At 36.1% G+C, this 13,023-nt stretch overlaps 1 protein-coding gene across 1 annotated transcript in view; it reads right to left on the reverse strand.

Annotated features, from left to right (window-relative positions):
* The window catches only part of CACNA2D3 (calcium voltage-gated channel auxiliary subunit alpha2delta 3), a 437,646-nt gene that overhangs the window by 25,352 nt on the left and 399,271 nt on the right, over nt 1–13,023 (reverse strand). Inside the window, exons 25-26 of the mRNA XM_035337879.1 lie at nt 11,770–11,840; nt 2,498–2,573 (exon numbers count right to left, since the gene is read on the reverse strand). Of these exons, the coding sequence (XP_035193770.1) occupies nt 2,498–2,573; nt 11,770–11,840 (147 nt within the window). The remainder of the gene's footprint in view (nt 1–2,497; nt 2,574–11,769; nt 11,841–13,023) is intronic.

The following is a 13,023-nucleotide window of genomic DNA, read 5'->3' on the forward strand; positions in this document are numbered from 1 at the left end:
TATTTAATGTAAAATATATTATGAATTTAAAAAGCTATTACTCTTAATATGAAAGCCATGAGAAAATGAAAAAATTCTTTCAATGTATCTGAAAATAATAGATTTCAATATAATGAATATAAAATGCGTAAATGTTTTGGAATTTTAGTGGCAGGACGAGGGGGAATGGGCTTAAGTTGCGCCAGGGGAGTTTTAGGTTGGATGTTAGGAAGAACTTCTTTACCGAAAGGGTTGTTAGACATTGGAACAGGCTGCCCAGGGAAGTGGTGGAGTCACCATCCCTGGAGGTCTTTAAAAGACGTTTAGATGTAGAGCTTAGGGATATGGTTTAGTGGGGACTGTTAGTGTTAGGTCAGAGGTTGGACTTGATGATCTTGAGGTCTCTTCCAACCTAGAAATTCTGTGATTCTGTGATTCTCATGAAATGTGATTTTACTAAGACAGTCTTTCCCACTCAAAGGCGGTTGCCTCAAAAATCGCAATAGGATTTATTCTCTCTCAGCAAAGAACAAAGTGGTTCTACAGAGACCTATCCAGAACTTGGAAAATATTAAACAAGAAACTATGCTAAATAACAAGGTAACTGGTTACCTTTTAAGAAGGAATCCCATACCGGTAAAGAAATGGAACAAATGATCTGTAAATCTTGTCCATCTCTAATTTATCATTTTAGTTACATAGCCTAAAAACCTATGCTAGATACAGGGGTCCAGCCCTGACTCCTGCTTTCCACAATTGTGGGAGAATGTTGAGTTCCTTTAGCATCACACGGTCTCTGATGCCTGTGCTCCATTTCTCTACTGTTTAAAGTATGAAGAAAAATATTAATTTTAGAACTTTATTTGATTTCTCCGTGTATCTATTCCTCTATTTATACAACCATAATTCTCAAATGGAATTATAAATATTTGTGAACAAACACATTGCTTATGTAGAAAATGTACTGAATGCTTCGTAATAACCTGATCTATATGTGCAAAACTGTGGCATTAAAATAGAAAAAAAAATATAATAAAAATAATAATAATACTTCTGGGGGCTCTAGCTCTACCTGTTTTAATGCACGTTCTCTTTGTACTTTCTCTGAAGTCATGGTTATTAGAAGTGATTGAATCAACAGAAAAACAGGAAACTAACCAAAGCTCTGCCCATCTGTCTCATTGAATCTTACAAAAGTCACTTGAGGTATAAAAGAAGAGTTAGTACATCTTTAAAAAATATAAACAAAGAACAAGCCATGAATACTTGCAAACTGAGCTGAAACTCCATGCCTTGGGATGGAAGGATGCTGCGAACAATTTTGATATATTGCAATTTCTCATGCAAATGTGATTCACAGCATCCTGTACTATTTCATCAACAGTGTAAGTCTCATTGCACAGCCTGGTACTTGTTATTATACCAATCTTTTTTTAAGTTCAGGCTTTACTACATAACAGACTGGCAGGTGCAATAAATCCAGTTTTGCAGGTATTTGAAAAACATGGGGTCATGTAAATGAAAACATCCCAAAGTGCAAATGATTATTAAACAAACCATAGAAACTATATGTCTATAGATATTTGGAAGTTGCCAGAACTCTTATATTTCCTCAACAATTTAAGTATAGGCTTATTTTTTCTAGCTGGATCCCTGTTGATTTAAAAATACTATCAGGTAACTTTTCCAGACTGGTAAAACTACTACAGTATTTTGCTGCAGCCTTTACATAATTTTTAATGCTAAAACAGCTATTAAAAAAATCTTTTTAATATGCAAGAGATATAGTTTATTTAATGCTCTGGCAGTTCTAAATGATAGATTACTATGGTAAGCAGTAAAACATACAAATGATTATAAAATGCCCTTGGAGTTAGTAACTAGACATATGGTTTGGAAAGAAGGATGTGTTGCCCTTGCAAGACCCAGCTTGACTCTAATCAGGCCTTGCAAAGGGACATGGTTTGTATTCAGAGCTGATTTAGAAAAGGATTTAAACAATCATTGAAATTTGACTTTAAAAGTTATCTTATTTAAATACTAGGAAAAAAATAACATGTAAAAATCATTGACTCGTATGCTTTGCCAATGAACCTGTCCTTTCTTATATTAAAAAAAAAAATCAATTTAAAATTTGAATTACATTTTTGCATGTGTATATGTCTTTACATATAGAAGGGGCATGCATGATTCCAGCCACCCATACAAAGCACACTCTAGCTGTTCACAAAGTCCTGAGAAGGAGGACTTGCATGGTACAATGGGCATTCTGACAGAACCTCAGAAATGGGGATCCAGTGTAAAAATATGTAAAAATGACTGCACAAATACTTGAATTTGAAAATGCTCAACACTGTTTTTGTTTGTTTGTTTGTTTTTATAATGAACCATTCCTTGTATGTACTAAAATAAACACATTCCAAATTAAAATAATGGACTTACAATGGCCATGAGATATTTGCAACAATTTTCTTTGGTGATTGCATGGAAAGGTGCTCAGAAAATTCACTGTACTTACGTTCAGTAAGTTATGGGCACTGTCGCTACTCTCTTTGTTTGTTCTACACATGGCCTGGTAGTCATAAAGTGTAATTCTACAGAGAAGAACAGAAAACTCCTTGACTAAAAGGAGAAAACACAGTGGAGTAAACATGATGATATGGAACAGTTTGCCCACAAAGTAGACAGGAAAAAAAAAAAGTAACTACAGCAAGGAGAAGAGGGAAAGGGATAAGGGATCATTAAAATCCATGTCACATGAAGGAGAATAAAGGTAAGAAACAGTGTGAAAACTTTTTAAGTATTTTATCAGACTGCAGAACAAAGCAAAAGCATAACTGGGAGAAAACAGGGAAGATACACATAGTGTAATGCACAATGAGATAAACAATGCAAGGAGGAGGAAAATACACATTCAACATGATGCTTAAACAATTGGTTCTGGACTGAGATCGGTACATATAGCCCCAGAAAGTGAAAGAACCTATGCATTTGAGGGGCTTCTCACAACAGTCCACTCAAACTCCAGTAAAGGCAAAATGACACTTCTGCAGTTATGAGCACCTCAGTGCATAACTAATTTGTAAAATCATGACATTGCTTCCAAAGAGAGAAGTGGAATTTCCACGTAATCATGGTATAGACAATTGAAGCAGCATGGATTTACTTTTGGATTTTTTTTCATGAGGGCAAAATAGTCTATGTCAGGTACCTGCTGTAATCAACATATGCTAGAAGCCTCCTCAGATGCATAGTAAACAGGAAATTTCTTTCTGCTTGCGATTTTACTCATCATTGACACGCTTCAGAGATCTAAATGTAAAATCCAGAACTCAGAGACAGTATATGGAATTGTGATTATTTCTGTAGATCTGTCTGTCCATAGAACAATTAACAGACTACATCCATCCACATAAAAAACATTTAACATCTGTAGCAGATGTAAAGAATAAGCTGCTAAGTTTCAACAAATGTAAATATATAAATGTTACTAGCTTTATTTGAACATATCAATTTGACTTTTGCATCATCAAAGGGACAAGGGATCACGGCTGGACATAGATGTCTTAAAGATGTATGAGATGGGACTTCAGCATTTTGCAATGTGTGCCTTGTGTCTAAATGAAGACACAAATTCAGCCACAGAAAGGATGCCCCAGAAGCTGCCAAAACCAGATTGTGAAATGCATCACCATCAGGCATTCTGCACTGTATGCCATGAAACGCTGTAACCTGTACCAATAGAATGTTGTAATCCATTGTGGTAGAAACTGTATATAATTTTTCTGATCTAATTTTGTGACAGCAACCATCACTAAAAGCTTCTTTATTATGCACTATATTTTCCTTTTGGCTTACAGGCAAAATATCTAAATACATTGGATCACGCAGCTTCAACTAAGCATTTAGTACATGGTCACACTGCTTACATTAGTCATTCTTATATTCAGAGTAGAAATGGCTAGGAAGCCATTGTTTTGTGGACTGGCAGAGAGAAGCACATGGTAGACAAACGCGTAACTAGAGACCTAAACATGGGTGTAAGTTGAACACTGACCATCTTTGGCAGAATCACGCCCACAGCCAGATCCGCGCACACAGATCTGCCAAGACAAACAGAGCAGTACATGGTGTAAGCTGTGCTGCCTGTATGGCATGCAGTAATACACCACTTTCCCTACCATGTTTTTCCTTTATTTTTTCCCCCCTTGGTCAGAATGCAGCCCTTGTAAGGTAATCTCTACAGCTCAGCCATTCCAGTCTCGGATGACTATTTTATTTCTCTACAATTAAGGACCATGTTGCATGCCCACACGGACCTCCTAGGGATGGTGGCAAGTGATTAAGTGCATGTACAAGGATAGTTTAAGGATTTTAATGTGCTCTCTGCAAAGTAATCAAGGATGTGGATTATATGGTCTCATCCTACTTGATTCAATATTTAGTGTTACAAGTTGAATAATCAGTTTTGCCTATATTCTTTGTAAAAGGTTTTTCAATACAACTTTGATGATCATTTATTTGGTATTTGAAAATGCAATAATTTTCTCAGCTTTCAGTTTCATACATCAGAACTGCTTGTTCAATCTGTGGACTCATTATCCTGCTAAGAAGTGTTAATCAAATGTTATTACAGCGTGCCATTTGGAATGTTTTTTGAACTTCAGGCTGAATATTCGGAAGAAGCCTCCCCTCTCCTCCCATACTTATACTTGTTAGCGTTAAATTAAAATGTAATAAATGCTTTAAATGCTCAAAGATAAAGAGTCATAAATGGACTGAAATATGTACTCAGAAATACAATTGTGTCCAATATTAACATAAACATGCAATTTTTGGATATTATCTTACTATATTATAGGGAGTAGACAGCAATCTAGGATCGTATTATGAGGAAGAAGACGAAAAACATTAAAAGATGTGTAGTTAAATAAAAGTTCATTTAACAGGGAAAAAATACTAAAATTTTCAGTGATGGAAGACAGGAAGAGTTGTAAAAGAAAAAATCTCAAAATCATTGTGGAACACTACAAAATTGTTGTTTGGAAATGTTTTAATATCATCTGCGGATGATACAAGCTTAGCTTTACTACATATATTTGAAGGTGTTGCCAATGTGAAGATTCTGGTTCAGGAACAACCTGGAAAATAGATAATGTATCCACATTTACAGAAGAAAAAAATAAAAATCTTTAGCAAAATCTTTATCAAATCTTTATCAAATCTTTAGAAAAGTACATGACAGACATTGAAGACATCCTGGAAAGAGTTGTGATTTTTGAACCATGAATTCCCATCTCAGTGACTTTCCAAGCGGGCAGGCTCAACACCTATCTTAAAGTTTCTAAAGACCACTCAAAATACTATAATACAGAACGTGCAAAATGTACCCACGAAAGCATTACTGCCCAATGATCTTATAAAGACCTTATTCTTCTGCACTAAAAACAAAAAGGAATTTTACACTATGCTTCAAAGATCAGCAGATGAAGCCCATAATCACGTTGAAATCCGAACACTGCAACATATTGAATCAATTCTGGATTCTCTGTCTCTATGAATGGTAATGAAGCTCAGTAGAAATGGGTTCCAAAGCACTTACAAATTCAAATACAGTTTTGCTTTGTTTTGTTTTTATTCTTGTAAATATACTAGTAAGGTATGAGCCTTCCAGCCCCATTCCTTGTAAAGGCTACTACAGTATCTGTAGTCAAAACAGTAGCCTAAGACACTGTTGCTTCTGTATTCAGATGTCATTTCCAGAGTGTTTTTTTCTTGCTAATGTTCTCAAGATTTTAAAAATAAGCTTCCCTTCATCCAGACAGACCTAATTCACTGTTGCAGAAAGAAAGGCTTCCAGATTACCCTTTTTGAAGTGATTGTGTTCCAGTTTTAAATAACTGTTTGCAGCTACCTGTATCCTGTTCAACTGACTATTGTTAAGTGAACCTGCTTTCCACAATCTAATTTTAAGACCATCTGGGTGCCATGCTGTGTATGGCTCCCACTTCATGGCGTATCTATTCTCTTGCTACAAACAACATGCTTGGGACTTTCTAACATCACCATGCTACTAACTGCTCCTATTTCCACACTTCATCACTGAAGCCTACACAGCAATTGATTTCAACGTCAGCCATAGGACAAACATGGACTATGTGTGATAATCTTGAACTAATGAAAGATAACTTTCCAAAAATGAAATGTGTAGCTCCATTGTATGTAACTTCAGGAGCCAAGTACATTTTAGTGAAAACATTTTTATTGTTAATTTTCTGATACAGTAAATTCCAGTCTTGTACTTTGCATTGTACTTACAATAAAATACAATTCTGGTTCAAGAAAATTAAGCTTCTGAGACCTACTAGCAGTACTGGCTGTGCTAACAGATGTACACTATTTCCTTCAGCTAGATTTTCAGCATTACTACGGATTTCTGCTTGGTAGTGTGAAATATCATTACAGACAATTATAACAGCTGAAAGATCTTCAATGCATAAAATTTTGTCATCAGTTTAAGATAGTTGGGGGGGAGGGAGGGTGTTCATATGCATAGGAATAATAAGCTTCTTACCGTGGAATGAATATTAAAAAAAGAACAAATGCTTAAAAAAACAAACAAACAAACACACACACACACACACACAAAAAAGAGCATAGGATGCAAACAATAAATGAAGCCCTAATTTTTGACACTACTGTTTACTCAGTGTTCTGCGTAAGATTACCAGAGATTACAGTTCACTTCATTAACTCAGACAGAAGATATTCAGCCTGTCTCATATTCTTGCAAGGAGGAGGAGGAATAACAGTATTGAATGATGTGAAGAGTACACTAGTGTCTTAAGTTTAGAGAGGGTTTTTGTAGGGAGATACCAGGACATTGTATGGAATCCTGTGCTGTTTCTGTCCTAGCTCTCCCACCTTTACTGATAGATTATCAATATCCAGAAGCTGTCAGACTAATACCTTTCACCAAGGAAATCAATAAAATGATGAAAAATAAACTAAAACACTTTGAGAAAACAAATTTGTCATTGCATATCTTTGCTTTTAACATTCAGTTATTCCTAACTGCCGAAGTGCTGCAAAACGCAAAGTGTACAAAACCTACAACTCAACATGCATTTGCAGCATACAGAATAACAATTCATTTACATAGCACATGTCTAGGTTTCTCCTTAGGTGGGTAAAAGTGTTCCAAAATACTAATGTATTTCACAAAATCAGTAGTAATATTTACAGAGATTTAAATTCTCACTATGCACAAACTCAGTTTTGAGACATTAATTTTAGATTTTGGAAGGACAAGATAGGAGCAGAAAACATCCACGCATCAGGATGGGGGTTCTTGTCTGGGTCCTTATCATTAATGATGACAAGAGCACAATGACATGTATAATTTTTTTGCCTACAGGTAACATGCAGTTAGGAATAAGGCCTACTTGTAAACCTGTACTAGACAGTCTGCTATATAGTTGTGTTTCTGACAGCTATTTCATTGACGAAAATGGAAAGATTCTTCAAGGCAGTATAATTACATATTACTCATCTAGCAACTGAAGAATAAGGATGCACACCTCATACATGCTCTGCAGTGCACGTGACATTTAATATAGCAGATAATAATAATGCTTGAGTGAAAATAAACTGTAAAGCAAGTTTATTAATTTTTTTACCAGGGCATGTAATGATGGGACAAGAGGCAACAGTTTTACACTGAAAGAGGGTAAGATTTGGAATGACTATATGGCAGTAGCTTTACACAATGAGGGTGCTGAGACACTGAACAGGTTACCCAGACAAGATGTTGTTTTACCATTGGAGATGTTCAAAGTTAGGTTGGATGAGTCTTTGAGCAACCTAACCTAGTGAAAGATGTTCGTGTCTATGGCCGAGGGGTTGGACTAGGTGATCTTTAAAGGCTCTTTCTAACCCACACCATTTTGTGATTCTGTGATTCTACATACTCTAAACATGGGCTATATCCTGAACTTACTTTGACTAAATAAATTCACTGGTAAAGATAGTGTGATTAGATTAAAATGTAGATTTTTTATAATCTAAGAACTGCAACATTACACTTACATTTATCCACTTACAAATCCTGTAACTCCATTTGGAATTGTTCCTTCACTCTAGCACTGATCTTCTCCAAAGTATACATCTACATTCCCAAACATTGCCAAATTAATATAAAACAAATGTCATGACATTTTCTAAAGGTCAAATAAGTCGCTGTAAAAATTCACATGAAAATAAATGCAATTTCTAAATATGTGTCCATTTAACACCTTCACCAAATTTCAAGAATATCTAATTTAAATGAATGCTTAAGTAAGATAAAGTAGCCTAAACTAAACAGAAAAATATCCTTCATTTGGAAGCTGTGCTGCCTCAGTGGGAATCAGCAACCTGCTGGTGATCATTTACCATTTTCATGATTTAGCTTTAAGAATGTTTTGCTCCTTGCAAGTAGCTTCACAAAGAGTTCTGAATTTTTGTATAATCTTATAACCCAGAGACAAAACACTTGTTAGTTTTGGCACACAAAGCAAATCAAGACAGGGAGATGAAAGTCTGCCTCTGTGTGCATGTATTTAGAGAACACAGGTGAAGGATTTGGACTGTACTGTGCCATAAGGGCATAGACAGCATGTATTATTCACTAGGAAGCATGTGAGTTAAGATAAAAGAACAGAGGGTGAAAAAGTAAGAGACGAGAAAAGCTCTCAAAGCATTAAGAACTTGTTAGAGTGAGCCTAGCATCTGGAATAGATGAAACTAAGAGGTGCACCATTTCAGTACTGTATCCTGAAAACAGGACTAGACACCAAAGCACAGACGCATCTTCAGATGCCAAGAGGATGCCTAGTGGAAACAGAAATGTTAAGAGGAAATGATGCTACTTCCATATTTGCCTTATAGAACTGATTAGTTTTCCTTGTTCTGGAAAGGATCAAAGTGTTTTCAAGTCAAGATACATTTAATTTTCTATTACAGATTTATTAATTTCATTTTGTTGGGGATCTCATTGCTTTGATGGCCCTTGATTTTTTTTCCTAATGCTAAACTTTTTCTTTAGATTTTCATGGTTCGAGCAGTAGAATCTTTATTTCCCCAATGTTTTTACATAAACAAAGTGCTGAGGAAACTATAAAGAATCTTTTTTCTGAGTTATGTGAAGCAGATACTTTTCCAGAAGCACATCTTTATTTAATAATGAATTTAAATTATATTTTAACTATTTAATTGTATGCAATATTCAGGGTATAAAGATAAACATAATTTTCCTAAATGAAATCACAGAACATGTCACGTTGCTGTGGAGACACTGATATTGTTTTTTCCTCTAAATATAAAACCCATAAACTAAGAAAATATACATACATATGTACATACATAGTATTCAAAAGAAGTACTGGGTTTAAAGAAATTAGGGAGGGAAGAAGGTATTTAAGTTCACTTTAAAAAATAAACAGCTAACACTAAAATTAAATTTCATCCTGCTGCAGGTTGAAAAGAAATATAGTGAGAAGCAAACAACCCCCTTTTGTTTAACACTTCCAGCTCAATCCTAAAAAGAACTTCTATATCCATCCAAATTAGTGGTAGTTGAGAGAACTCACAAAAGGTTATTTCATTCCTTTTGTGGACAGAGAGCCTGAAAGCAGGCATGACCCAGTGAGGTAGTAGCACATATTTGCACTGCTAACCAATGGTGCCAAAGGAAGAGAGGGCTCCCATCCCCACAATTACTGGGCATGTCAGGAAACCCTTCTGCAGAGAAGATCAGGCAGCGTGGAACCTTCTACTAAAACAAATTACAAAGGAGCAAGACCAGTTCTAACAGAGCAATGGTGTTTAATTCAGCTGCTGAATGGGAGATGCCATATAAGAAACAATCTGTGAGGAAGGATGGCTCTGGAAAATCAGAATAAAAGGCTAAAGATCAGAGCTTGGCCTCTGATTTTGTCTTCATGGTAAGAGCAGAAATGACAAGGGTAATGCATGCATATATATATTGTGCCCTCGGGGAAATCAACAGGTAATAGATTCAGCCACAGTTCACTGCACTATTCACAGTTTTTTTCTTATTCCATATAAAAATAAAAATTAGGGTAAAAAGATAACATCCTCATAATAAATATAGTAAAAATATGGTAAATGTGTCTGAGTATTTTTCACTAGAGTAGCAAAGATTCCTCCTTAATGTTGATAGAATAATTTAATTATAAAGGCCTCATCTACCACAGCTCAAAAACAGTATTTTTTGTTGCTGCACTGAGCTATCTGCTGCACAGCAGGAAAAGCAGGTGGCTCATTTAGTGTAATTACACCACTTTGATTCTCTCCCATTTTTAACTGATTGGCAGTGACCAGTTTATTGTGTTTAAATAATTGGCTTATTGTGTTTACATTTATTTAGCATGCAGCTCCATTGCACTGAGCTGGTGGCTTCATTATCTGTAACTCCCTCACAGCTCGAGACCAGAAAAATCATAAGCCAATGGTCCACTCCAAGCTGGCACCCACCACAATTTAGATGGAATACTTGAGCCATGCAGCCTTTGTTTCCTCAACTATGGTACCTACTACCATCAATTGTTCAGTAGATATTTTTTTTGAAATGTCTTGCTAGGCAGAACAAAACAAAGTGGGACAAAGTAAAGCATTATCCTTTGATTTTAACTGTACTTTTTATTTGTTGTTTGCATTAAATAAAATGCTTTATCTCATGTATAAACAGATCTTTTCATTCTAGAGCCCACTCTATAAATAGGTATTATTTCACTTCCTTTTACAGCATATGTTAAGAATGTAGTGCTAAACACACAAAAGCTGCCACCCTCAGAGAACTAGGATTTGGGATGATTCAGCGAGTGCTAGATCTTTCCATTTCAGGTCAGTCATTTACTGGGAGTGGTATTCAACTATAATGCGCAGAGAAAAAGCTTTCTGCCTCTAATGCACACAGAAAGCTTTCTGCCTTTAAGAGAGCTGGTTTACGAAGGAAACACACAACCATCTGTTTTGAGATCCTCTGTACACACCCTCACATGCAATAACTCAATTCAGTGGTTGATGGGAACAGTGATGTGTTAGCTCTTTATACTAGAAATGCACAAGAAAGTAAAAGGGAAAAGTACTATGCACATGGACTGCACTTCCAGGGTAGGGGTAAGTTCTTAGCAATACGAAAGCCACGAAGACTTCAGTGCTGAGTTACAGGTTAAAGGGAAATGTTCTTCACAAGGATTTATATTTTATTTCAAAGGACGACATCAGATCACCATTAGTTTTTATTGTTATCATGATATTGTCACCAGATTAATAGCCACAGCAATATTCAAAGGTCAGTTAATGTGTGAGGAAAAATTACTGGCAGAACGCTCTTATAACAGTAATGCACTTTTCATTGCCCAGTTTGAGCAATCTCCGACTCTAGATGTTTAATGTTGCATCAATGATTTGCTCTAGAGCCATTTAAAACCATTCAGTAGTAGATATGGTCAAACCCCACTTCCACTTGAGCACAGTGGCAACAGGAGAGGCACACGATTTTAGCATCACAGTCCAATAAACAAGAAACTCCGTGTATGCTGTCTCCAATACTCTTTAACATGCAAGGCACCAAATTACACTAAGATCATATAGAAAAAAAAGGGCATAATGAGAATCCAGCCATGCTGTCAATCTTGACCTTCTTTTATATGACTTCAGTTTTGTTTAGTTTTATTTTGTTTTTGCAACATTTCATAAGAGATAGAGCATCAGTTTAATTCTTACCTCTTAAAGGAACCCATTGTTAGTAATTTGTTCATCACAGCCCCTTCAACTTCCCCAAAAAAGTTACCAGTCTGCAAGGGAAAAATACAAAAAATTACCAGAAGTGTAGATAAATGCGAAACAACACTGGATGCAATTTAAACTGGCATACTCTGGAATCTGACAAGAGTGGCTTTGACAGCTACATAGATAGGTTTTCAAGACTATTGCTGCATAAAAACTGAAGAGGACTTCACAGTTATAGGGATTATATTATTACCCCTGAGCAGATGTGAGAGCTTATACAATAAATTGAGGGACATTATATAACATCTAATATCGGAAATAAAAGCCATCCCAACCTAAAGCTTATAAAGGAAACGCACTAATCTGATCACAAATCCTTGTGATTAAAATGTTACTTAAAAAAGATATAAACAGGTTGTGAGAGGATTTCATAAACAGTCATAAAAAAGCATTGTTTATAATTCCTGCATGACCTGTTTAAGGAGCTGGAATAGTACATTTCAGCAATCCTATAAATTTTAACTGCATTCAGAATCGTTTTATACTTAAAACCACTCAACCTGATGAATTACCCATTTTGTCCTTGTTCAGTAAATGTGGACAAATAAAAATAAATCTCTGTTGAGAAACAAATATTCCTGTTATGAATTTGGTATGTAATACAGAAGTTACTCCATTTTCTGCAGCCATTCATGTGGCATTCAAAAATCTTGCATGTACAGCATTCTTTCTAGTTTGGAAAAGCTTTTTTTTATCATAGGACCTCAACTCCCAGAAGGATTGGGTATGTTCTCTGCAGCGGTTAAAGGGAGAAAACCACAATTTATAGGGGAAAAGGGCACTACACTCTCAAATTGCATGGATTCCATAGGTTTTGTATAAACTAAACCCCAATTCCATTACAAGGAACTTAACTTGACCTCAAGTATGCACCTGGGAGTTTGTAAGCAGAGAAGTCATGCTTTCCTCCATCCCCACAGTGCTAGGGAGGGGTACAGAGAGGACTCAGAAAGCCCACCTGATAAACAGGTGGCTCAGAGGCTGGTGCCAACACAGAAATTTTGTGTTCTTTTTTGACCATGGGGCATTATACTCGGCACCTGGCCTGCTAACTGCAGATGGGTCCCACCTGTCTTGAAGCCAGGGAGAACAATGTCAGGGCCAGGGGAGCAGGCAATGGCCCAGCTGAAGTGCATCTACACTAATGTGCACAGCAGGAGCAACAAGCAGGAGGAGCTAGAAGACATT

Source organism: Oxyura jamaicensis, chromosome 12 (assembly GCF_011077185.1).
Source record: "Oxyura jamaicensis isolate SHBP4307 breed ruddy duck chromosome 12, BPBGC_Ojam_1.0, whole genome shotgun sequence".
NCBI lineage: Eukaryota > Metazoa > Chordata > Aves > Anseriformes > Anatidae > Oxyura > Oxyura jamaicensis.